This window comes from Hipposideros armiger, unplaced genomic scaffold (genome assembly GCF_001890085.2).
Source record: "Hipposideros armiger isolate ML-2016 unplaced genomic scaffold, ASM189008v1 scaffold_4, whole genome shotgun sequence".
Classification (NCBI taxonomy): Eukaryota; Metazoa; Chordata; class Mammalia; order Chiroptera; family Hipposideridae; genus Hipposideros; species Hipposideros armiger.
Genome location: NW_017731354.1, coordinates 8103805 through 8127196, shown reverse-complemented (window position 1 = coordinate 8127196; position 23392 = coordinate 8103805). Strand labels below are relative to the sequence as shown.

Below are 23392 nucleotides of genomic sequence, written 5' to 3'. Positions count from 1 at the left end.
CTGAGGAAATAAATCTTTACAGATGCACACCTGCCCATCTCCACACTGGGAAGGACCCTGGAAGGTCTCTAGCCCTTGATCGTGGGACCTCGTCACCATACTAAGTGAACGCATGACGTTTACCAGACTGACGCCTGCTGGGCCCTGGTACATACAGGCCATGCAGCGTAGGTCTGAGCCGGGCTGTTCTCTGCTTCAATTCCATCGCCACTCCTTAGTAGCTGTGTCGCCCTAGGCAAGTTACTCTGCATTTCTATGCCTCTTTTTTTTTTTTTTCTAATCTCATGAAGTATTTAAAAAACTGTTTGGCACTTAGTGAGTTCTCAATAAATGTCAGCAGCTATGATGGCTGAAATTAGTGCAAGGACAGTGGAGGTAGAAGCTCGCAGGGGTAACACCTACCGGACCTTTAGCTACTCCCTGGGATCTAACTTACAGAGCCGCACCTTGTTAGGTGCGGTAGATGCCTTCGAGTCACCTGGATCAAGCCACTTCCGTTGCAGGTGAAGTTGCTGAGATCCAGTGTCTATGACAAGCCCAGGGTCCATCGCCAGCTGGAGGCAGGATTCGAACCGGACTTCCGGTCTCTGTCTGTCAATCTATGTGACGGTGCCTCGCCCAGGGCCTGACACAGGTGAACTCCAGCTCCTAGGTGGAGCATTTCTCTCTACACCAAATCAGTAACATCGGGCCCCCGCCATGAGGCTGGGGTTTAACATGGTGGCACCCCTTCCAAAGAGCTCAGTCGGATGAGTGTGGCTGGGTTTGTTCCTGACATTTTTGTTCTGATCTAAAGATGGTGGATCATTTTTATAGAACACCTCGTGTGCGATAGGCATTGTTCTAGGTGTTTTATAGGCAACCCCTTCATCAGCCCTATGAAATAGGGTCTATTATTATCCCTAGGCCAAAATTACAAAGGAGAAAAGTCAGCTTCACAGGGGTTACTAGCTTGTCTAATTACAATGTGTAATTGTAATTTGCCTGAAGTTAGAGAAGTGGATCCGAGATTCAAACGCAGGCCATCTGACTCACGCTCCCAAACTCTACACCATATTACTGAAATTTACTCTGAAGAAAATCGGAAAGAAATAAATCTCCCGCCGTTTCACATTGAGAGCTAGGTCCCCGGAGAGAGGGGAGCCTAGATTTTATCCTATAACCCATGATCACATATAGATTTCTCCCTATTTCTCACTCATAGAGACAAATAGCTACGTAACCACTTGGAGCCGACACAATTTCACCATGGGGCAGTATTCCCCATGAAATGGCTGGGTACATCACGAGACTCACACAAGAATACTTCAAAGGAACCTGCCACTCTCTTCCCTGGAACAAGGGCTTCCATAGCATCCTGACTTAACTTCGTTCACGGCGTTTATTATACTATGTCGTATGATGCACTTCCCCCAGTCAAGCGTTGCTCATCTCCGTAGCCTCATGGCCCACAGTGGTACCTGTACAGGGAGGCCCTCAATAAATACTGGCTGAAATCAATGTATGGCTGACAGCTCACTCACAGTAACCGCAGCCACCATTCAGGAAATGCCAGGCGGAGTGCACTGTCACATGTAATACACACGATAATATCACATTGCCTAGGAGGTAGGTACAGCTCCTTCTGTTCTCTCTTAAGAGATATTTGTGAATATAACATAGCCTGAATTTAAGGCTTCCTTAAAGAGAAGACCTTTAAGGGGACACCTTTATTTTTGAAAAGTCACTGGGAACCAGGGTGCAGATTATCTAAGGAGAAATTAATGCTAAGGATGCCCAGGGTGGCGTTCCTGTGAACACGGGTATTCCTGAATACCTCGCAAATGTGACCACCCAGAACTGCAAGTTTTATAATCAGTGATCGATCACTTTGGGATGAAGATCAGAGAGGAAAAATTTCTGTCTTTATCTCATGACTATATTTTGGTTCTGAGTACTGCTGAAATGCAGGACGTGGCAACCACATACATTTTTTTAGAAGATACTTTCAGAGTTCCACTTAGGAAAACACTTCTTGTCTGTCATTCGATTAGAATGCAAGCTCCATGAAAGGAGAATTTTCACCAGCTTTCTTCACTGCTGTATTTCTAGTACCTACAGCAGTGCTTGGCTAGTAGCAGGCACTTAATAAGTACTTGTTGAATAAATAAATAAATGAATCAATGTTTTCTCAACAAGTTTAAGAAGCACTGCCTGTGAGAAACAGCCAGCGACCGATCACACAAACCCGCCAGGAGCCGAGCTCACGCTGAGGCCTATGTGTTGCTTTTATAAATAAGATGCATAGAAGTCAACTGGCTTGTGTCCCGCATAAAACTGTTAAAATAATGACAGTAACAATGTTATTGTAATAACATTAACAACACTTGACTCCTTCAGATAAGTTGCTATATCTTGGAAAAAAAAGGTAACACTATCTCTACACTCATTTAATCCTTGCTCTAAATTTATACAATGTTTCAATTCCTACACAATTTATGAGGAGGTTTTATGGAGTGATCAGGTTTTATGGAGTAACCTGGTTCAGAGATATAAAGGACCGTCTTCGGCTAAGGGCAGCAGAAAGCAGAGACCACAGTGATTAAAGGAGATGGGACAAATGCAGTAAAGAAGAAAGACTCTGATGACAGCTAGCTGGCCAGTGCACCTTGGCCGCAGCCCACTTCTTCCCGGAATCGCCTGCACCTATTTCCTCCTCATTCTCACTCCAACACGGCCAACGATCCAGCCAGCAGCAATGGACCGGCTGAACGGCGCGTGCCGCAGCTCCTAGCTCCCAGATGCCTTTCAGAAGCAGCAGCCACTCTCCCCAGCATGAGCGCCAGCAGCGGACATGGTCAGGTGCCTCAGTCACATGTCGTCTCAGCCTCATCATCCCACAGCCCAGTCTCAAAGCCAGTGGTTCCACTTTTTGTGATCACGATTCCCTACAATAGAAATCAAATTTAGGCCCGAACGCCAAGTCACCAGAGCTGGGGCTCATCCCTGCACTGATACCATTAAAGCCACATGAGGACGTTAGCAGGTAACCAGCAAAGAAAGGGCGGGTGCCCGGGGCAGGGGGAATATGGACTTGAAGCCACACTTAGCCTCAGCCTTGCCCTCCTGGCCTGAAAGCCATCCCCGTGTTCAGAGGACTGACCCTAGGGAGAGGCCCTTCCTCTGCCCGTTCTTCTTCTCCTCTTCTAGTTCACATCCAGGAAGGGCAGGGGGCAGGGATGGCTGGCTCAGGGATGATGCCATGTAAACACGGAACACAGGACCAAATACACCGATAATACACGTCAGGTTACTCTTTCTTGTCAGCTTCTACCAAACTTGAAGTTCCCTTGAAGAAGAGTCCATTGCTAAGTCATCTGTCAGTTTGCTGCAGGGCCCCGCACAAAGCGGCATGAAAATCTACATGTTGCTACCCATGCTGGTCTGGATAGTCCGACAGCATTTGGCACAGTTACTTGTACATAACAAGCACCCCCCCCAAAAATTAGTTCATTGCTAACCTCTTCTGGGCCAGCTTGTTAGTTCTGAGTATAATTCAGGCCTGCCAGGAAGCAAAGGGACAAACAGGTCTCCACGGAGAGAACCTTACCAGGCCAGTCTGAGGCCAGAGCCGACCTGCACAAGTGATTCACACAGAAAAGGTTTTGTGTGAAAAGCTGCCGCACAGAACACTGCTGTACCTGTTGTACCCAGATCCGAGTTCTGAAGTTGATTCACGGAGAAAAGCAAATCCTACTCATTACAAGAGCGGTTAGAGCTAGATTTTGGGGCGCTAATGAAAACACCCAAAGTGGATCCACCCTGGAGGTAACAGGTAATGAAATGCTCGGGGTTGTGGAGAATGAAGGGGGTGAGCGGTCAATACGATGACAGCTGTTTTACTTGTCCAGAGAAAGTGCTAACTTGGCAGTTTTTTGAGTCACCAAAGACCAGTACGGGCAAGACATGTATGTATCTAAAACCATCTAGGTCTAGAGGGTTACTTTTATCTGGAATTAAGTAGTTCTCAAAGCTTCTCTAAGAAGCTGCCATAAACATTTCTTGCAACTGTTCTCAGCACTGTTGTAAGGCTCCTTGGACCCCACTGAAGCTGTTTGCTGTGGGAACTAGAGTCAGCCCCATGTGAGGCTGGCAGTTGAGAGTGACGAGTAGACAGAGTTTCCATTTCATCAGGCTACATTCCTACCCAGTGTGCGGTGCTCAGAGATGCTGCCACGAAAGAAGCATAAGAGAATGCTGGAAGGTAGAAGGAGGGGCTCTCCAGAAACAGCTGGGCCACATGCAAATAAATAAAGGGCCAGGCCCACCCAAGGCCATGGGGAGATGGGTGCAGCTGCCTTCTTATGACAGCTCCACTCAACAAGCCAAACACGAGTCTGCCATGTTTGAGACTCTCCTAAGAAAAAAATCTAAAGCAAGCACATAAAAAGATCATGAGTCATCAGAGAAATGCAAATCAGAAACACAATGATACCACTAGGATGTCTATAATAATAAGAAGAAATAAGTGTTGGTGAGGGTGTGGCAAAATCGGAACCTTTGCATACTACTAGTAGGAAGGTAACAGGTGCGGCAGATGTGGAAAACGGTATGGCAGCTCCTCAAAAGTGGAACATACAGTTACCAAGGACTCAGCAACTCCATCGCTAGGTATACACTCAAAGGAGCTGAAAACCCAAAAACCTGTACATGAATATTCAGAGCAGCGTTATTCATCCTCGCCCCAAAGTGGAAACAAGCCAAACGTCCTTCAACTGATGAACGAATAAACAAAATGTGGTATGTCCGTGCAACGGAATATTATTTGGCAAAAAAAAAAAGGAATGAAGTACGTACATGCTACAACGTGGAAGAACTTGGAAAACACTGAGCTAAACGAAAGAGCCAGGTGTACCAAGGCCACACATTATGTGATTCCATTCACATGAAATGTGCAGCATGGGCAAATCTAGAGAGACAGAAAGGAGATGTGTGGTTACCTGGGGCTGTGGGGAGAAGGGGGAATTGAGAGTGGCTGTTAGCGGGCCCAGGGTTTCATTCTGAGGTGATGGAAACGCTCTCGAATTGCGTAATGGTGATAGCTGCGCAATCCTGCGAACATACTAAAAAAGTCACTTCGCTGTATACTTTGAAAAGATTAAGTTTATGTTATGTAAAATTTTATATTATGTGGAAATTTTATATTATTTGAACTATATCTCAATTTTTGAAAAACCCCACTGGCCTGGTCTTGTCTCACTTTTTGTATTCATACCGTACTTGGCCTAAATTTAAAGGCATTGTTTTAAAGTTAAAAGACACCATTAATTCTAAGAGTTCCTCGTCTCCCGGCGTTGTCTACCATGTAACTTTCTGCTCACCTGTAAATCCCCTTGGACATACACAGTCAAGTCAAAACCAAAGAGGGAAAATACGCTCACTCTGGATAATATTTAGCAGCGTTTTATATCTATTTTAAATATAATCATTGTCTGGGCGAGGCTTGTATTTATTACGTAAGCAATGTATGTAGTTCAAGAAAAAAGGTGTTCAATGGTACAGCAATTCTCGTCTGCAAAGACACCTACAATTAAATGCTCTCCTGAGCGGGTCGCAGCAACTTGCCACTAAGCTGTGGTGACGACAGCGCCCCCGCTTTCCTTCTCACCGCCTTCCATAGCCTCTTTCTAGGAACTTGCTAAATTCGCATCCCCAGACACATTCTTAAATGGGCTGATGGGCACATCCGCGCACACACAGCCTCTCATGCAGTCTTTTGTATATGGCAGCATATACAAAAGTGTACAAAACGCTCATGAAATGAAATCATTCTGGCTTCAGAAAGTAGAGTCATGGAACGGGCCAACTGTCTCTGAAGAGCAGGACAGGGCTTTGTGAAGCCAACGTCACTGGTCAGACACCAGGACCCTCCATGTTCACATGAGGCAAGGAGAGAGCTTTAACTAGATTACTCTGATCAATTAACAGTAAATGAACATAGAGCTTGTGACCTACCCTTTGTTGGCACTGATCCGCATAACTATGAGGGTTCTTTGAAAAAAGGAATAAAGAAAGGAACATTTCTACTCAATTACTATTACGTGCTTTCTTCCTATTTTTACAGAAAAACTGCCAACTTGTAAGAATTAAACAGTGTACAAGAGTCACACATATATCCAGTATCAAAAAATGCATAATGTAAAAAAACAAAACAAACAAAAAAAACCACATACTGTTCAGTGACTGGATGTTGAAATAGCTCACAAATTTTTTTTTTTTTTTGGTAAGGCATTTTCTCTAACACTTGATTGACCTACATTCTCTAAAGGGAGCAAGCAGGCAGAAATAAAATATCTGACTCTCAGTCTGACATGTTTGCGGCAAAGGAAGCTCATTGCTCTCCTTAAGCTGACTACAAATAATTATTCCATAATAAACACGCCCTCAAAATTGTCAGCAATCTAGGAAAGACGCTAGGGATTTGTGTAAGATACACAAAGGCACTGATTTTTACTATATTTTATTTAGAAAAACAACTCGGGCATGGACATTGAACTGTACCTTTTCTTTACTGCACTTTTCAAATGATAATTTCTTCCACTGTCACCATTAAATCTTAATCCATTCCAGCTCCTTGCATGGGTCATTGAGTCTATATGTACTGCTGTTATTTTAAAATGTTTCCCCTTGGTAGGGAGTGAGGGGGAGAAAAGATGTTGAGAGCCAGATGGGCCTCTTCACAGTTCATTTATCAAACCTAATATGCTGGGCTCCACCCTCTTCTCACTCGCTATTGCAGTTAAACTTCCATATAATTTGGTAATCATTTTCATTATCAGAGAGTGACCTTAAAGCAGCCTAGCCTGGGATCCCCAGTCCTCGCAGCTGCTCTTTTTCTGCCTTTTCCTACAGTAGACCCTAAGAGCCTCAGAGTTTATTAGCTGCAGGCTGACCTTTGGGCTGCAGAGGTCAAGAAGGGGTCAGAGCAGAGGGCTTGCCCAGTTCTTTAAAAGCTATAACAAGCTGTCCATCAGGCAGAGTGGACTGTATAAACAAAGCCAAATCTTCAGAAATTCTGTACCACTTCTGTTAACACTTACCCTGCATTCACACAGCTTCTCCCGACGTATTTTGAATCATTCAGCTCCGGGGAAGTGAACAGACAGCCCTAATAAGCCTATTTGGAGAGGGTTGCTTATGGGATTACGGAGCTTGGGGAAGGAAACCCGCAGCACTCAGATGTGCCTCTGGAATCGCAGGGTTGTGTGACGCTGTGACAAACTCGGTTACCCCCAAGTCATGCAGAATTGACACTTGCTTCCAAAAGCTAAATTACAGAGAACATGTGCTTTCGGTTTAAGAGACTGTATGTAGTGAGTCCCACACAATGGCTGGGCTCCGGGCCCGAGGGATACAAATATTTCACAACCACGTTACACGTTTTGCTGAAAATTCTCCCTGCTATCATCATCCCCTACGAAGCTGCTGAAGAGGGAAGACGGGGACCTTAAACTGAAGTCATTGCCAGCTGCGGAGTCTCGGCTGACCTAAATTTCTTGAAGCTGTACTATTCATAACGCACTCTCTAACGGGCAATATAAGGTAATTACAGTCATCTGTATTTAACTTTCAGAGGAAAAAATTTCTATTATCTAATCTAACTGATCCCCTGATAGCTTTGAGGCAAGTAAAATACTGTAACCTATCGCTTGGCCTTTGGCAAGCACTAATTACGTTCTGTCGAAGCACATTTCTCCTGGTGTAATTCCGACGTACGCAATAGGCCAGCCTCTGGAACACAGGCAGCTCAGTCAGCGCCACAGTGGATGTTTTATAACTTTCACCACCACGCACCTGATGGCTACAGGAGGCGATGCCAGAGTCCAGACAGCCAGGGGAAGCTTTGATGAGGAAAAAAAAAGGTGTATGGTAACAGTCTGTTTAGACGGATCATGTGGATGAGTCTTTCAGACAGGTCACCGGGATGGGGAACATCAAATGAAGGTGAAGAAGGGGTGGGGGGAAGGATTATGGTTATTTAATACTCTGAGGACACTTTTCCTTCTGAGCTCTCAAGACACCATCCTCTTGAAATTTTCCTTTAGGTGTTTGGTTTTAAGGAGGCCTGCACAGCGTCAGCTGCTAAGCCCTTTCTCTTCTCCCTACCACAAAGGACTTGAGAATTTTTGTTTCAGATGCTAGACTACATCAACTTCAACACTGGCTCCAGCTCCTGATTAAATTGTTAGCAGCACAGGCCAGAAATGCTGAAACCAGACTCCTTTCCAACAGGCCATTTCGGCCACGTTGTCTGATGATTTGGTGTATTAGGAAATTATTGTTAACAAACCAAATGCACTCAACAGAAGACATCCATTCTCAACATTTGGTCTCTGAGCGGTGCTGTCTTTGGAGGGATGGGGCTGGTGGGAGACAGATGACAGGGGAATTCTTTCTTTATTTCTCCCTTCCCTATTTAATCACCAGGGGAAAGATATAAACATGGAGAGAGAAAAACCTCTTAGATGTCCCCACACTGATATTCCATTATTTAATAAAATATGCATACTTCACTGAAATATATACTTACACGGTAACAAAAATTCAAAAATTACTAAAACTTAAACTGGAAATCACCGACTGTCGTTAAAGCTGTCACTTACTCTGACCACATGACAAAAAAGGGCAGAAAGGAAGACTACCACTGGAAATTTTTAAATAATTGTTTCACTGTAAGTCTGAATATAGAGATAATACACGTATTTGAAAAAGCAGCCTTCCAATACCCAATCAGAACCGATAGTTTAATGCTCTTTACTATCTCCTTTCTTCGAAAATGTTCATCTTCAGCCTTATTCTGACAAATCTATTTTTATGATCATTGTTACTAGGAAAGCCATCAATTATTGTAAATTCAGTCGCATGATCTCATTTGGAGAATATTATGGCTATCAATAAATGTTCTGGACTCCCAGGCACACAGGATTTTTAAGCATCAAAGTAGACTCGGAGACCAAATACAGCCTAATCTTTCCCAATTCCTCTCCCTCTTGCTTAGAGATAGACGATAATTCAACAATTTTTACAAACTACACATCCAAAGAATAACCCTAACATGTGGGCAAACTAATCCCAGCTTTCCATCCATTGATTGTTTTTCAATAACATGATATTTAATATGCAGGCTTCAATTCTGTAAAAAAAAAAAAAATCTGATGATTTGAATAAACTTCCTACCCGTCACAGCTTTCTAAAACCACAGGCACATCCGTGTGCAAAGAAATTATGTTGAAGCCAAAGGGATTCCTACTTGGTCGAGTCTGAAAACGGGGTTGATACACAGACTACTTTCAAGCAAGGCGCCCTCTCATCAAGTGACATGATAGCACTACGGGAGTTTCCCAGACATCTGCCCTCAGTAAATCGCAACGCCCGTCTCTTAGACTGTTGATTAAAAGGGTTCTTCATATCCCATTATGCTCAAGACGTAAGCATTCACGCTTGGGGATCACTCGTGTACACACACAGAGGACACTGGGGATCGCTGCAGTTCACGGAGATACCATGTGCAGGAGCTAACTTTGGCGGAAAGCATCGGCAACGTGGCCATTTTTCACGGCCCCTCAAACGAGAAGGGTGAGGCCAGCGGGCGGGACACAGCTCTCGTTTTTCCGGGCCAGCCAACGTCATGTCCTCAGGGAACTAACCTGGCATGCCATTCCCTCCTCAGGTTCTGGCGCATGCTGAGCAAGGCAAGGATGGCGGTCAGGATTTCGTTTCTTTGTTCCACAGGGACCCCCTCTCTTCGGACTTCACGAAGCACAGCATTTGTCTGGAAGAAAGGATCCAAAAGAGAGAGAGGGAGAAAGTGAAAAATTAATACAAAAAAAAAAAAAAGCCCATAAGCAAATAAGGACAGTAAATCAATGGCTTTTTTATTACAGTTCCCCTGCTAACAAATCAATACGGTAAATGATGGTCAAAAATGGCCGGCATATATTTTGTCTTTAATCAATGGACATGGCACAAAGGTAAACTCTAAAGCCCCATTGCCTTAAGAAACACATCAAGACCCTGTGCGTTCTCACTCTAATTTTCTCAGCGCACCAATGATTTTTCTTCCTGGGAATTGCCTACCATGAGCTATTATTAGAGATGATTTTCACGTACACGTCTCTGGGAGTTGTTTGTTGTGCCTTTTAAAAAAGAGCAGTCTCTGACTTGGGCTCTCTCTGTTTCCTGCCACCCAGCTGAGGTTTTTCTGCACTGCTTCTCTCATTTGCATCATTAATTTGTATTTCCAGCCATGGCGACAATTATTTTTGTTTTTGTCTTTTTGTTTGTTTGTTTTGTTCATTCATTTCCATTGCTTGTTGCAAGTCAAGATCTTACAGAGAAAGAAAGAATAAGGGCACAAAAATCAAAGAGTATTCTAGCTCAGTTAATATCTTTCCAGCTTTGAAAATCCACTACATATTTCAAATAATATGTACAGGGCTTCTTATGCACAGAGACTCAGGATTTGGGGAAGAATCACTTCGTTTATGGTCCTGCATAGTCATGGCACATTTGATAGGTCCTTATTTGATAGGCTCACAGGTGAGTATGAAAACACAGCATCCTCTTCCTAACACTGTGAAACGTCAGGTGCTGCTTTTAGGAGCAGTTGCAACCCAACCACGTCACGCCCTGCTCACTCTAGCAAGCAGCAGTAGTGCATTCAAACTCAAATTTGAAACTGTCTTTTCAATTTTCTACAACTTACCCCTGTATGCTTTTTGTATACATGTATTTTAAACAGGCACATTTATGTAACATGATGAAAACAATGAAAAAGTATGCTATCAGTACTTGAAATTTGAGTGAGCAAATGCCTTTCAAGTTTCAATCACAGAACTTTTCATCACATGACTGGAGTAGGAACCTTTAGAATTTATAAATGTTGGTTTTCATTGAAAGTTAGTGTGGCTTCTTTGGAGATGTTATAACCAAACCAAGGACTAAAAGGAATGAAATTGTCACTTTCTCTGTTCTAGTCACTCGACGTCTTCCTTATCTGATGCCAACGCCTGCCTTTAAGAGCACGCTCATAATTTGGTTTGGATGCAACTTGAAATACTACTTCCTTGCGGTTCTATGGCGTTTTACAGGGTACATTTAGTATTGTCATGACAACCTTGAGAAAGGGTGTGGTGACCATTTGTTGTTTGGTTGGCTTCCATCCATACGCAGCCCCCAGATCGCCTCTCGGGGAGGAAGCCTTCCATTGTATGGAGCCTTAGAGGGACTGTCAACCCAAGTGTCCCCCTCTCCCCCATCAAGGATGTGGGGCCAAGCCACCCTCATTCTGTTTTCCAGGACTTCAGACACAGAAGAATGATAAAGAATGGGAAAATATTTGGAGGCAATTTATCAATTTCCTTAGTTTGTACCACCCACGGGCCTCCAAGTATTGCTGGTTTCCTGAACTTCTGAGTCCAGATCATTTCCTTTTCTTTTGCTGCCTTGAGTGATCCAATATCCTCTCAATCAAGTCCCACTTTGTTCAACTGTTGCTTACAATCAAAAACTCTACAAAGAGGATACAAAGAAGTGAAGACAAAGAGATTGAAACAGGAAACAGTATCTCCATTTTGAAGGATCCAAGATAACCTGACGAGCACTAACCAGGAAAAGGACCCCGATCTCTGCCTCCAAGGTCCAGAATTACATCTACTACACCAGGCGATACAGCCAGGTTGACACTCAGTGAGCTTCGGGGCAACAACATGTCAGCCCTCCAGCACAGGGAGGAATGCTGTTTTTCTAGGCAAGTCTACTGCGGGAAGCCCAGGCTCTATGGCTCAGACGGTCGGGGGCAAATTCAAATACCCACCAGGGCCAGGAAGGTAGCCTGAATGGGTTAAGCCAAGGTTATCTGAAGAGAGCACACGCTCTGTCTAAAATGGCAGCCGTCCATTCAGATAAGTTGGTTTAGTGGTGCCAGATTCATGAATTTTCAAAACAAACATGAAATCTGCTTTTTCTTAAAGAAGAAAAAAATGTGAAAATTCCTGATTTTTAAATGGTGGAAACTAATTTTTCCAAAAATTTTTTTAGATATCACATGGGCCAAACAAGAAATACCAGTGGCCGAACGGAACTCAGGCAGCTGCCAATTTGTGACGTCTAGTGTCAAAGACATCTAATTGCAGAGACGTGCTGGCATCAGTGACTATCCTAACAACGGTACTTGTTGTATTGCTGCTTGACTGTGATACCCTACAAAGTTGGAAGGGGCTTCAGAAAGTCATGTAGGTTGTCACTATATCTGCAGGTACTTAGTATTTTCCCCAAATGCAAAAATGTGTCCAACAGAAGACAGAGTACACATCAAGATGGCTCCCAAGACATGATAAAAATAAAATTATTGGGCCGGCCGAGTGGCACGTTGGTTGGGGATTGACTTGGGATGCCGGCTCTGAGCAGCAGGGCCCCAGTTCGGATCCCACATTAGGACCAGTGACGCTGCGCCCTCTGCAGCAAAGATGGTGAACAGCGGCTCGACCCGGAGCTGGGCTGCCATGAGTCGCCGGTGAAGGCTACTTCACCATCAATTTAAATAACCAAATCCCTTGGTTGAGAGCTTCCCAAACTTCAGTCATTCTAGCACATTCTCATAATCCTTGCCATATCTGTATATAAGATATATAATATTTAATATTTTTCTATAAATTGATCCATTTTTAAAAATATTAAACAAATGTATTTCAAAAGAAAGATGGAACACCGGTGGTACTTGTTCTAAATGAGAAGATAACCATAAAAACAACATATGAAACACAAAGCTATAGGGTTTTTGGCAGCCTGAATGGGTCGTATTGCTTGCTGAAGGCTCTGAGACCGAAGCCTGCGCCTTCCTTATAAAAGAGGACATTCACACACTAGGGGACGTCATAGACATATCGGCCTAAATGAAGACCTCCTTGACATCATCACATGGACTGAAAAGGGGCTGAAGAGGGGAACCCTTCCTCACCACGTGCAGAGTTCCCGGGGTGCCGCCCAGCATGTCCCTGGGGAACCCCGTGGTCCACATCTGGATGCAATGCCCTGCTGCAATGGTTTCCAAACACTTCCAAGATACAACTCTTTTCTCCCCAAATGTATTTTTACACAGAACTTAACATAACAATAAAACTGGAGCAGTTCTCTCTGAAGCTGATATGGCGGGGGGAGGGCCTAGATTCTCCCTTTGTCATGAGGCATCTCTTCAGAGTCCTAAGGAGCTGTGACACACAACTTGCCAACTTCAACCCAAGAGCATTTAAAATAGCATTCAAGTTTTTTTTTAAGTTTATGCATTGTTGGTGGGAATGCAAAACACTGCCATTCTGGTAAACAGTGTAGCAGTTTCTTATAAAATGACCCACACACTTAACATGTGACCCAGAAACCCCATTTCTAGGGATTTATCGAAAAAAAAAACTCAGGCTTACTCACACAAAAACATGTATGCAAATAGGTATAACAGCTTCATTCATAATTGCCCCAGACTGGAAACCGAAATGCCCTGTGAAGGGTAAATGGACAAACACACTGTGCTACAAACATACGCTGGCACAGTGCTCGGCAATAAAAAGGGATGAGTGGCTGATACATGCAACCACAGGGAAGGATCTCAGAGTCATTACGCTGAGGGAAAGGGGCTGGTCTCCAAAGATTAAACACTGAAGGATCCCATTTATGCGGCATTCTGGGAAAGGCAAATTATAGGGACAGAGAGCAAATCAGTAGCCGCCAGAGATTAGGTGGGGAGGGCTTTCATTACAAAGGGGCAGCACGAGGGAACTTGAGGAAGGATGGAACTATTTATTCCGTTTCCTGGTTACGGTGGTCGTTACATGAGTTACAGGCAGATATGTTACAAGTCATAGAACTGTATATCAAAAAAAGTCTACTGGACCGCACAAAAACGCTATAAAATTTAATTTTTAAAATTCCTTTTCATTACATTTTTAGGGCAAGATAGAATGTAGAGAACATGCTTACATATAAATCCATCTAATGACTAAGTATCAGCAAAAATACACAGAAATGTATCTGGATGACAAAACAAATTCTGTTACCAAAAGAATTTTTTTTATAAGGTATTGGGGGAAAAAAATGGGTGAACTTAGATTGAGCATTCAGACCCTGAAATACAGATATTCCATCAAATTTAGAGTGAAAAGAAGTCATTGCACAAAAGGAAATTTCAGTGTCCAAGAGTATCCTTTTTACAAGCGTTAAGGTGAAATTTCTCTCTTATAATAGTGTGGGTTTCTCAAAGGTTGACTTTACAAAGGAAATGTGAACAGCCCATTTTCTCACCAGTGGTAACACAGAACTGTCTTCAAACAAGTACCTATTTTAAACAGTCTCCTATCTCCAAAAACACACTCTCCCTTTTTCCCCCTCAAAGTATACAGAAAGTACACCATAGGTTTAGGAATCATGCACTGGAGGTTGAATTTCATCTCATTAGTAATTCCTTTTCCACAGAAATCTATGGAACTGCTGGCCAATCAGACCAAGAATATTCGAAGGCAGGTGCTGGCTGTTCTGTCACCTCCTAGCTGTGAGCCTTTGCCACCCCTGCAACGTGGAGATGACCACAGACCCTCTCCACAGGGTCCTGTGGTATATTTGCCCAATGCATATGCCACTATGGTGATGATTGTTTAGTTTCATCTTAAACTCACGAATCACCCTTGTGCTAGGTTGTGCTTGCTATTTTAACAAACGGATTCCTGAAACTGCCTATTACTTTCAGTGAAAAACTTCAAAAGGAAATCAGGCAACCACAACCTACGGTAAGAGCCTCCACTGGGAGCCAGAGGCATATGCCAGGTAGTGGGCATCTGTATTCTTTGAGAGTGGATTTTATTGTTAGAATCCGTTCCAGTTTTACCTGATGTTTCTCCGCTAGTAGACATCTCTCTCAGGCCATCGCCCCACACCTGTCCTGTTCTTCTTAATCTCCTACGAGGGCTCCAGGTTCTAGGACCCTCACCTATTGTCAGCTCAGAGCTATGCCCCTGGCTCTCCTCTCATCCCTTCTGCTTGCTCTCTCTGGGGGTGACTTCCTCCTCAGTGGCTTTAGGGGTCCCCTGGAGACTAACGGCATCTACATGTCTACCTTCGAAGAGAACTCTCCACTGCGCTCTCGCCCCACAGACCCAACAACTGGCTGTCTCTCCTTGGACACACGCCTCAAACATGGCGTCTCAACCTCAACTTGCCCACATTTGAACCGAAAACGTTTGCTCTCCAACTTCTTTCATCTTCATCAACCCACTCCGTCTCCCATAGTTCCCCAGAGTGGCCAGTGACATCCCTGTCAATGCAATCATTCAAACCGGACTGGCCCCCTCGGACTCGTCCTATCCCCTTCTCGGCACTCCCGGAGCCTAAACATTAAACCCCGTCATTCCCCTCCGTTCAGCAGGATGCAAACGTAGCTCGTCTTCACGCCATTGGTTTCGCTGAGGCCCATCTCTCATCTGGACTACGGAATGTCGTCCAAACTCGTCTCTCTGGGTCAATCTCATCCTTATGTGAACTTTTCTCATCCTTTACCTGAATAATCTTTTGAAAGTGCAAGTCTGGACATGCTCATTCCTTTCCATTCAAACTCAGCATGAGCATCAGCTGGGGTTTTAAGCTGTCTTCGTGAAGACCTGGCATTTCCAGGAAGTACCTCAGGGTCAAAAGAGACATGAAGCCTCCAAAACCCCACCAAGCCAGAGCTGCTCTGCTCACACATTCTTCAGTTATTGGCATTGGAGAGATAAAAAAAAAAAAAAAAAAAGTAATTTTGTTAAAAGCCCAAATTCCTTAACCTGGCCAAAAAAAGCCTCTTCTTCATATAAGTCCTGCTTACTTCTCCAATTTTATCTCTTGCCATCTTCTTTTCCATGTAACACTAACTACAAGTCCCTGAAAATACACAGCTTTTTTATACTATGTATTTACTTGTACCTAGCTGTGTAACTTACCAGTAACTACTAATTCTTTAAGAAACATCTCAAAAGTAAAATAAATAAATAAATAAAATTAAAAAACAAACAAACAAACATCTCAAGGTGGCTCAGCTGGTGAGAGCACGTGCTCCTAACAACAAGGTTGCTTGTTCGACTCTCCCATGGGATGGTGGACTACGCCCACCTGCAACTAAAATTGAACATGGCACCTTGCGCTGAGCTGCCCTGAGCTGCCGCCGGGCGGCCACATGGTGACTGTACTTGAAGTTGAGCTAAGCTGCGCCCTCCACCACTAAGACTGAAAGACAATAACTTGGCTGTCCCCCTTCCCCAATTCCCCAACATTGTTCCCCTTCCCCAATTCCCCAATTAAAAAAAAAAGAAAGAAACATCTCAGATAACACCACCTCTGTGGAGTCTTCCATGAACCACATCCTTCCACCAAATGCAGTACAGCTGATCGTCATTTCTGATGTGCCAGCCCTGAGCATCTCACAAACCGTGCCATATTCCATTGCACTTATTTATCCCTCAGGTGTTTCCTCCTCCAGCATGTGAGCTCTATCAGAACAGATAGGGTCCGTACCCACTTTTTCCTACTACCCTCCCAGGTGCCTTGTATGGCGCCATGTCACCAAAGTGGATCCTGATAGAAGCTTGTTGAATAAATGAAGCCAAATGACATGCCAGAGCATGGCTGGGGACAAGCCAGAGAGTGCTAGTCAAGATCACAAGACAGTATGTGAAACAAGCGCTGGTTTTGAGTCAACTCTTCCTAAAGGTGAGTCTAAGAAAAAAGTTGTAGAAGCTATTTTTAAGCAATAGCATTGAGAAACATATATGCAATCCCCAGGTGACTACTTAGGAGAGCAATACCCATCTGGATGGATGTCTAAAAATATGTGGTTTTTCTATAGTACAATCACACTTAATCTATGCAGCTCCTCCTAATAAGCCAAAGAAAGGAGTCTCTCTCTCTCTCTCTCTCTCTCTCTCTCTCTCTCTCTCTCTCTCTCTCCTTTCAGTAGAGAACACTACACTGGATGGACTATGGCAACCCACAGCATTCTAAGGACCTCCAAGAATTCCCTATTGTTTTTAAGTTTCTCCTGGCTCAAAACTTTATGCCTAAAACCACAGTAAAAGAATCACAACCAGAAGGGTTGGGGGTGGCCACAGATTGGGAAGGAGAGAAGAAAAACCCAAACTCTATGCTCTAAGAAGCCTTGAATTTTTAAGCTTAACTTTCGCATCTTTCTTGGAAAATGCTGAACTTATTCCATTAAAACTGAGCCATTCACCTAATTCTTGTATATATTTTTACACTCAGCAACTTCCAGTATGTCTTAATTCTAGGGTATCATAACAAAAGCACATAAGGACATACATGCAATATGCAGAATTTGTAGTATATAACGTTTTCAGACGCTCTGAGATTTTAAAAGGAGAATTATAGCATTTACTCCTTACTAATAATTCTTTGTACGCTTTTAATTGTTTTGGTTTCTTTCTGATTTAGGGTAACAGCTTCTGAGGCCTTTAAATCCAAAACTCAGATTTAATCCATCCTTTTTACAAATCTGTGACCTCTAAGGAAATGGATGAAAACAGGAGGCATTCCACAAACACGGCTGGCAAATCCCTTGCTTAGTTCATAAAAACAAAACAACAACAACAAAAAACAATCTGCTGCTGGTTTTCCAATTTGAAAAGGCACCTAAACACCAGGACGCCAGAACTTCACCGCTTCCCCAGCTTGCCACCTCGGCATCCTCACCACCACCAAAAGTCGGCTGCTGTCATTATGGGAGAAATGGCAATCCTAACATGCTTTATATACGTATCTGCCTCATGTTGAGGTTGTATTTCCCCTGTGCACACACAAATTACAAAGATATGCGAGGACTGATAATGAGGGCTAAAGGTTCAACTTGTGAAGAAACTTGGTTTAAGATGTTATCAGCTGGGAAAGCTATTTCCTCACATCAACATTGCCACGGGCTGTCAAAACCCCAACCAGGGCTCCCCTCTTCAAAAGTCCAGAAGCACTTTTCCCCCCCTTTCTTTCTTCCCCCTTTTTTTTTTAGGGGAAAAAAAAAAGAAGAAGAAGAAAGGCACAGAACCCACGGAGATAGCCTCAGTCCCATCAAAGAGAGGTCGATCTCAGGTCTCCCTTCATTTGCTGATTGTCAGTCTAAGGTGGCTCTTTTGTGAGTACTCTGCAGCGCAATGCTGAGTGATGCCTTCACATTTTCTAAGCGGAACTGGGCACCAGCACAGATTTCCAGCATGCTTGGATCCACAGCCCAGCAGAACAAATAAACATTCCTCTCGGCCTTTTTGCCTACTTTATCTCCCTCTCCGGGAGCAGGGGGTTTTGGGGGTGCTAATGTTTACACAATGTTAAAACTTTCTTTCCCCTGTTTCCTGAATTTGAGAAGACACATCCTGGATGACCTCGGCTAAGAGATAACACCAAGTCCCCACTGGATGCCGGGGCTCCTGGACCACTACGTCTGCTGTCTTCATCCTTTCCCTCCCCTCCCCCACCCTACCCTTCCTTCACCGTCTCCTTACTGAGGAAAGCAAGAGATAAGCTAGACTGTCTTGAAAGGGAGGCACAAAGGCAGTAGTCTCCACGAGGCTGCGGACAAAGCAGCCTTTTATTGTGACCTAAAGACCCATTTTATTTAAATGAACATCTCAGCAGCATTTACCAAATGACATATCTCAGCATTTTTCCATCCTGTACTATTGAGCTACAGGAGCTGAGAATAATCGAGAATGTCTGTGGGGAAAGCATTCCTGGAAAACGTTTCTTTGATCAGTTTCCTCATCTGTAAAGGGCTAGAAGTTCCATAATCTAAAGCCCGTGTGATGGTTACAAGAGTTAATCCATGTAAAGTGCTTGGCATGACGCTTGGCACGTACAAAATGCTCGATAAATGTTACAAATTGTTATTATTACTATCATCAGCAGTATTAGGGGTAAAAAAATTGGGGGAAAAGTATCACAGAAGGTGTGGAGAGATTTTTTTTTTTTATCCTACAATACCACAGCCAGGAATCTGAATAATTACTTTTTTTCCAAAGCACTTTCACAGTACCTTCTATTTTTCTCCCCCTACCAGTACAGAAATCACCACACTCATGTGTTTCACTAAAAGCTATGGAGCCACTGCAACCTGCCAGGTGTTGCGTGAATTCCCAGGACAGTCCCGTGGGTGACTGCTGGAATGCCCAGGCTGGGAAGGGAGAGATGGCCTGTCCCGTGTGCCTAACTTGGGGTGCCTAACCTGGGGTACTGGGCAGGAAATGGAAGGAGGAGAGGAGGGAGGGAGGGGAAGAAGGAAAGGAGAAAGGGAGGAAGAAAGAAATAAGAAAAGGAGAGGAAAGGAAAGGAGGAATGGAAGAAAGAAAATAAAAAAAAGAAAAGAAGAAAAAGAAAGAGAGAAAGAAAAAGGAAAGAAAGAAAGACAGGGGGGAGAGGGAGAGAGAGAGAGAGAGAGAGAGAGAGAGAGAGAGAGAGAGAGAGAGAGAGAGAGAGAGAGAGAGAGAGAGAGAGAGAGAGAGAGAGAGAGGGAGGGAGGGAGGGAGAGGGAGAGGGAGAGAGGGAGAGAGGGAAGGAAAGGGAGAGAAAAAAAGGTGAAGAGGAAAAAAAGTGTTGTTTATAGAAGCCAGCTGCTTGGGCCTTGGCGCCAGCAGCCCCTCACCCTGCTACTTCCCGCGTGAAACCCCCGGCCCCCCCTGCCCCCACTGGCACAGGTACAACTAAATGTTGACTTCAATGCTTCAGAAAGCACTCGACTGATTTTGTACATGATTAATTGCCAAAGACATGGCTGGCCATATGGAACAGAGAAAGCATCAAGTAATTCATACTTCTGTATGTGATCGCTTGGCCCCCGTTGTTTTAATGTACAGGAAAGGGCTAGTATAGCACAGCCCTGGTGTCTTGCCCCTGACAGCCCATTAAGAAATCTCAAAGCACCTAGTCGAAGTTATGCTGTTGGCTTTTCAATAGCAGCCTAATAAAACAGAAGCAAAGCTTTCCAACGAGTCTTAAATCTTTCACATACAGTACATTAACTATGGAGGCTAAAACAACGGGCCTCTTATGATAGCAAATGGGATTTGATTTCTAGTCTCTGCATACTCACTGAGAGCCTTTTTTTTTTGTTACCTTTATGGAGTTTACAAGATCATTGTTCTTTTTTCCCTTCTGTTTTCCAAGTAGCCTAATCGATTTATTTGTTTTGGTAGCGTCTCCTCTTGGTCACTTTTCCATGCAGACCATATAATAAAGCTGATTCACAGAGAGGTGAAAGAAGCAGCGTGATTATTCTTACCAAGCAAGTCCAGGAATTATTCCAACTCCTGAAGCATCAGCTTTCTTTACAAACAAGAAATAAACAAAACCTAGACACTAGGGGGGGAAGCCTTGCAAACACACTCTTACTACCTTCAGCTCCCCTTCCCATCACTCTGCAAAATGCGTCCATTCGACATGAGAAATAATAGCGATTTATTTTCCAGCGGTTCCACTGTTGGCTCTGGGTGACACTCCACTCCGGGCAGAAGAGGAAGGTGCCACCTCAGGGGCAATTCTATCCTAGCTTGCAGTCTATTAGCTTCACCCATTACTAAAATCTTTGCAGACTTATTTTCGGTCTGAGGGGAATATATACACATTCTGACAAAGTTTTCCTTTCAAGGATTTTCAAATGACAGCACTAAAAACTAATACCATCAGTAGTTCCCCTTGTCAGCTCTGACGTGTTGGCGGGGATGACTGTGCTGGCATTTCTCACTAGAAAATATTTACACAATGTTTTATGTCTGAGGATTTTCAGGTGTTGAAATTATCCTCACACCAGAAGACACTATATACGGGAAATTCCACTTGACTGCCTATTCATTAGCAGGGTGGTAATTGCCTCTACTGCTGAAATGAGCTAACAGCCCATTTGGAGCTCTCAGCCAATGGGAAAGGCCCTGGCTCCCTGCTCCGGCGCCTTCCTCGGAATATGCTGGTGCTTTTCAGGATGAGCAACCCAACTAATGAACAATATCATGAAATGGAGAGCACGAGCAAGAGTTTTGAAAGAAAAAAGAAACAAGAGCTTTGAAATTGACTCAATAATGAAGACACAACACAAGAGTTCTACCAAGACAAGGGAGCGTTTTCACTGACCATTATCTTACAGATACGTATTTTGTTTTACTGCAGTATGCACTATCGGGGTGGCCGTAATGGAATTTCCATTTTGTACATGGGAAAACTGAGGGTGGGAAGGTGAAACGCCCAAGAGTAATACACATCGTGGCAGAAGCACTGGCACGAGAATTGTTCATATTTCTAGCTGACTGTTCACTGCAATGGAAGCTCTAATAGATTAGACATAGAAGTAATATGTAAATACTTTTATATTATGTACATATATATAACTACAAAGTAATGCACATAAGTATCTTTCTCAAGTCTCATCCATGGCAAGAAACTTACCATGGCTGCACAACCTTTAATAAAGAAAATTAAAAGGTTGAAAGTACACACATGGCACAGACCAGCACTACCTGACCTAGAACTGAGGAGGGACACATGCACACATTTCACAGAGAGAATACTACTGGGTTGTCAGAAAAGTTATGACGTATTTTTCCTATGTTTTTCGTTGCAAAAATGCGTCATGACTTTTCCAACAACCCAAGAGGAGGACAGCCAACTTCTCTCCAATGACTTCAGCAGGGCCTGGCCTTATCTCTGCCTTTTCACCAAAAACTATTCACCCTACAAACAAAAGCAAGTGCTCTCCCAACCCGACATCATGCACAGGCCCCCAGGTCCCAGGCGCTGCCCCTGAGTCGCTCCTCGCACTAGTGTATTCGTCGGCCTGTTAATTGAAGGTGAAGCACGAAATATCTGAGCCACTGAGGCTGCTTGGCCTACACGCAGCTCAGCACCTTCCGATCCTCGGCCAAGGGGAAAGTGACCCGGGATGGCCATCGGGTCAGCCCTCTCCTCCCCCACATGTCAGGAGCACAAAGGCTGAAGTGGCCTGTCACGCACACCGGATTATATGAAGTGTAAGACATTGGGGGAGAGGGGAAGGCGGGGAGGCCTTTGAAAGGGAGCGAGGAAAAAGAAATCACACTTGCAGGAGGATCCGGTTGACAGCTCGGTCCCTAACAAGTGAGGCAAGTGAATATGTTTGGAAACGCTGTGAATGCAGGAGGAGCGCAGGCCTTTTGTCTGCAGCCCTACAGTGTGTCTTTAACCCAACTGCTGCCTGCATCGCTGAACATATGTTTTCTACACAAGAAATGGAGCAGAAAAGGCTCTTTGTTGTAATTCTCTCCTTTGTATCTCTCTGCTCCCCATCCCCTCCCCCCCACCTCCTGTCCAGCCCCTCTTTCAGTAACATCCAAACCAAAGGCCTAGTGGACATTTTCACTACTCGGGAGGGTGACGCCAGAGTGCCCGCCGAGACCCTTCTCCTGCCCCCAAGCCCAGAGAACTGCTCCCCCAGGTGGCAGTCACAGCAAGAGGGGCATCTGGTGAGTGCCTACTATGCGCCAGGCATTGCAAAAGGCACCTCACCAACTTTATCTCACGGCACCCAGCAATAACCATATATGCGGCAGCTCTCTTGTAAAGATGAGGAAACTGAGGCACAGAGAGAGCGAGTAGCTCCCCAAAGCCATAAGGGAAGAGTTCAGTGTTAGACACAAGGCATTGGGAATGCTTGGGGGACACTCAGCAGCCTGGGGTACAAAATATGAGAGAAACATCGATGCAGGACTGGAAGGTTGGGGAAAATTACATGTACACGAACACACCATTCTGCACTTTAAATGTCACTGTGTCTGATGAGGTACTAGAAGGCACAGAACTCAAATTTAAGCGAAGCTGATGCGGCGGGATTCTCAAGTCTTGGCTGCCGTGAAAAGAGCACAGTGGATGGTGAGTCAGGTCGCTCTTGGCCTCGGGGTTCAGCAGGAGGAGGAAGACCACGGCTCTGGCATCTGACCGCCTTAGTGGCTGAGTCAGCCACCGTCAAGTTACTTCCCCTCTTGGTACCACAGTTTTCTCACCTGGCAAGTGAAGATATGTGCAGCACCTGCTGCAGAGGGTGGACAGGACTCAATTTTTTACACATAGGGTCCTTAGAATGGAATGGCACCTGGCACAAGAGAAGCAACCAATCAGCGTGGGCCACGTTACAACACTAGTCACTTAGGGCCACAGTCAAGCTACCGAAATTGGTCATTTTTATACCACCTAAGCCCCTGTTCAGTGCTAATCATCTGCACCAGATAAGCCAGTACCTCTAAGCTGGATGCCTTCTGGATGGTGACAGTGACAGTGAGGTGATGGTGAGGTGACGGTGAGGTGATGGTGATGGTGA

The 23392-nt window shown here is 44.3% G+C and overlaps 1 protein-coding gene across 1 annotated transcript in view; it reads right to left on the bottom strand.

The window, feature by feature from the left end:
- FTO (FTO alpha-ketoglutarate dependent dioxygenase) overlaps positions 1-23392 on the bottom strand; it is a 240691-nt gene that overhangs the window by 140519 nt on the left and 76780 nt on the right. Inside the window, exon 7 of the mRNA XM_019644285.1 lies at positions 9687-9811. Coding sequence (XP_019499830.1) covers positions 9687-9811 — 125 coding nt within the window. The remainder of the gene's footprint in view (positions 1-9686; positions 9812-23392) is intronic.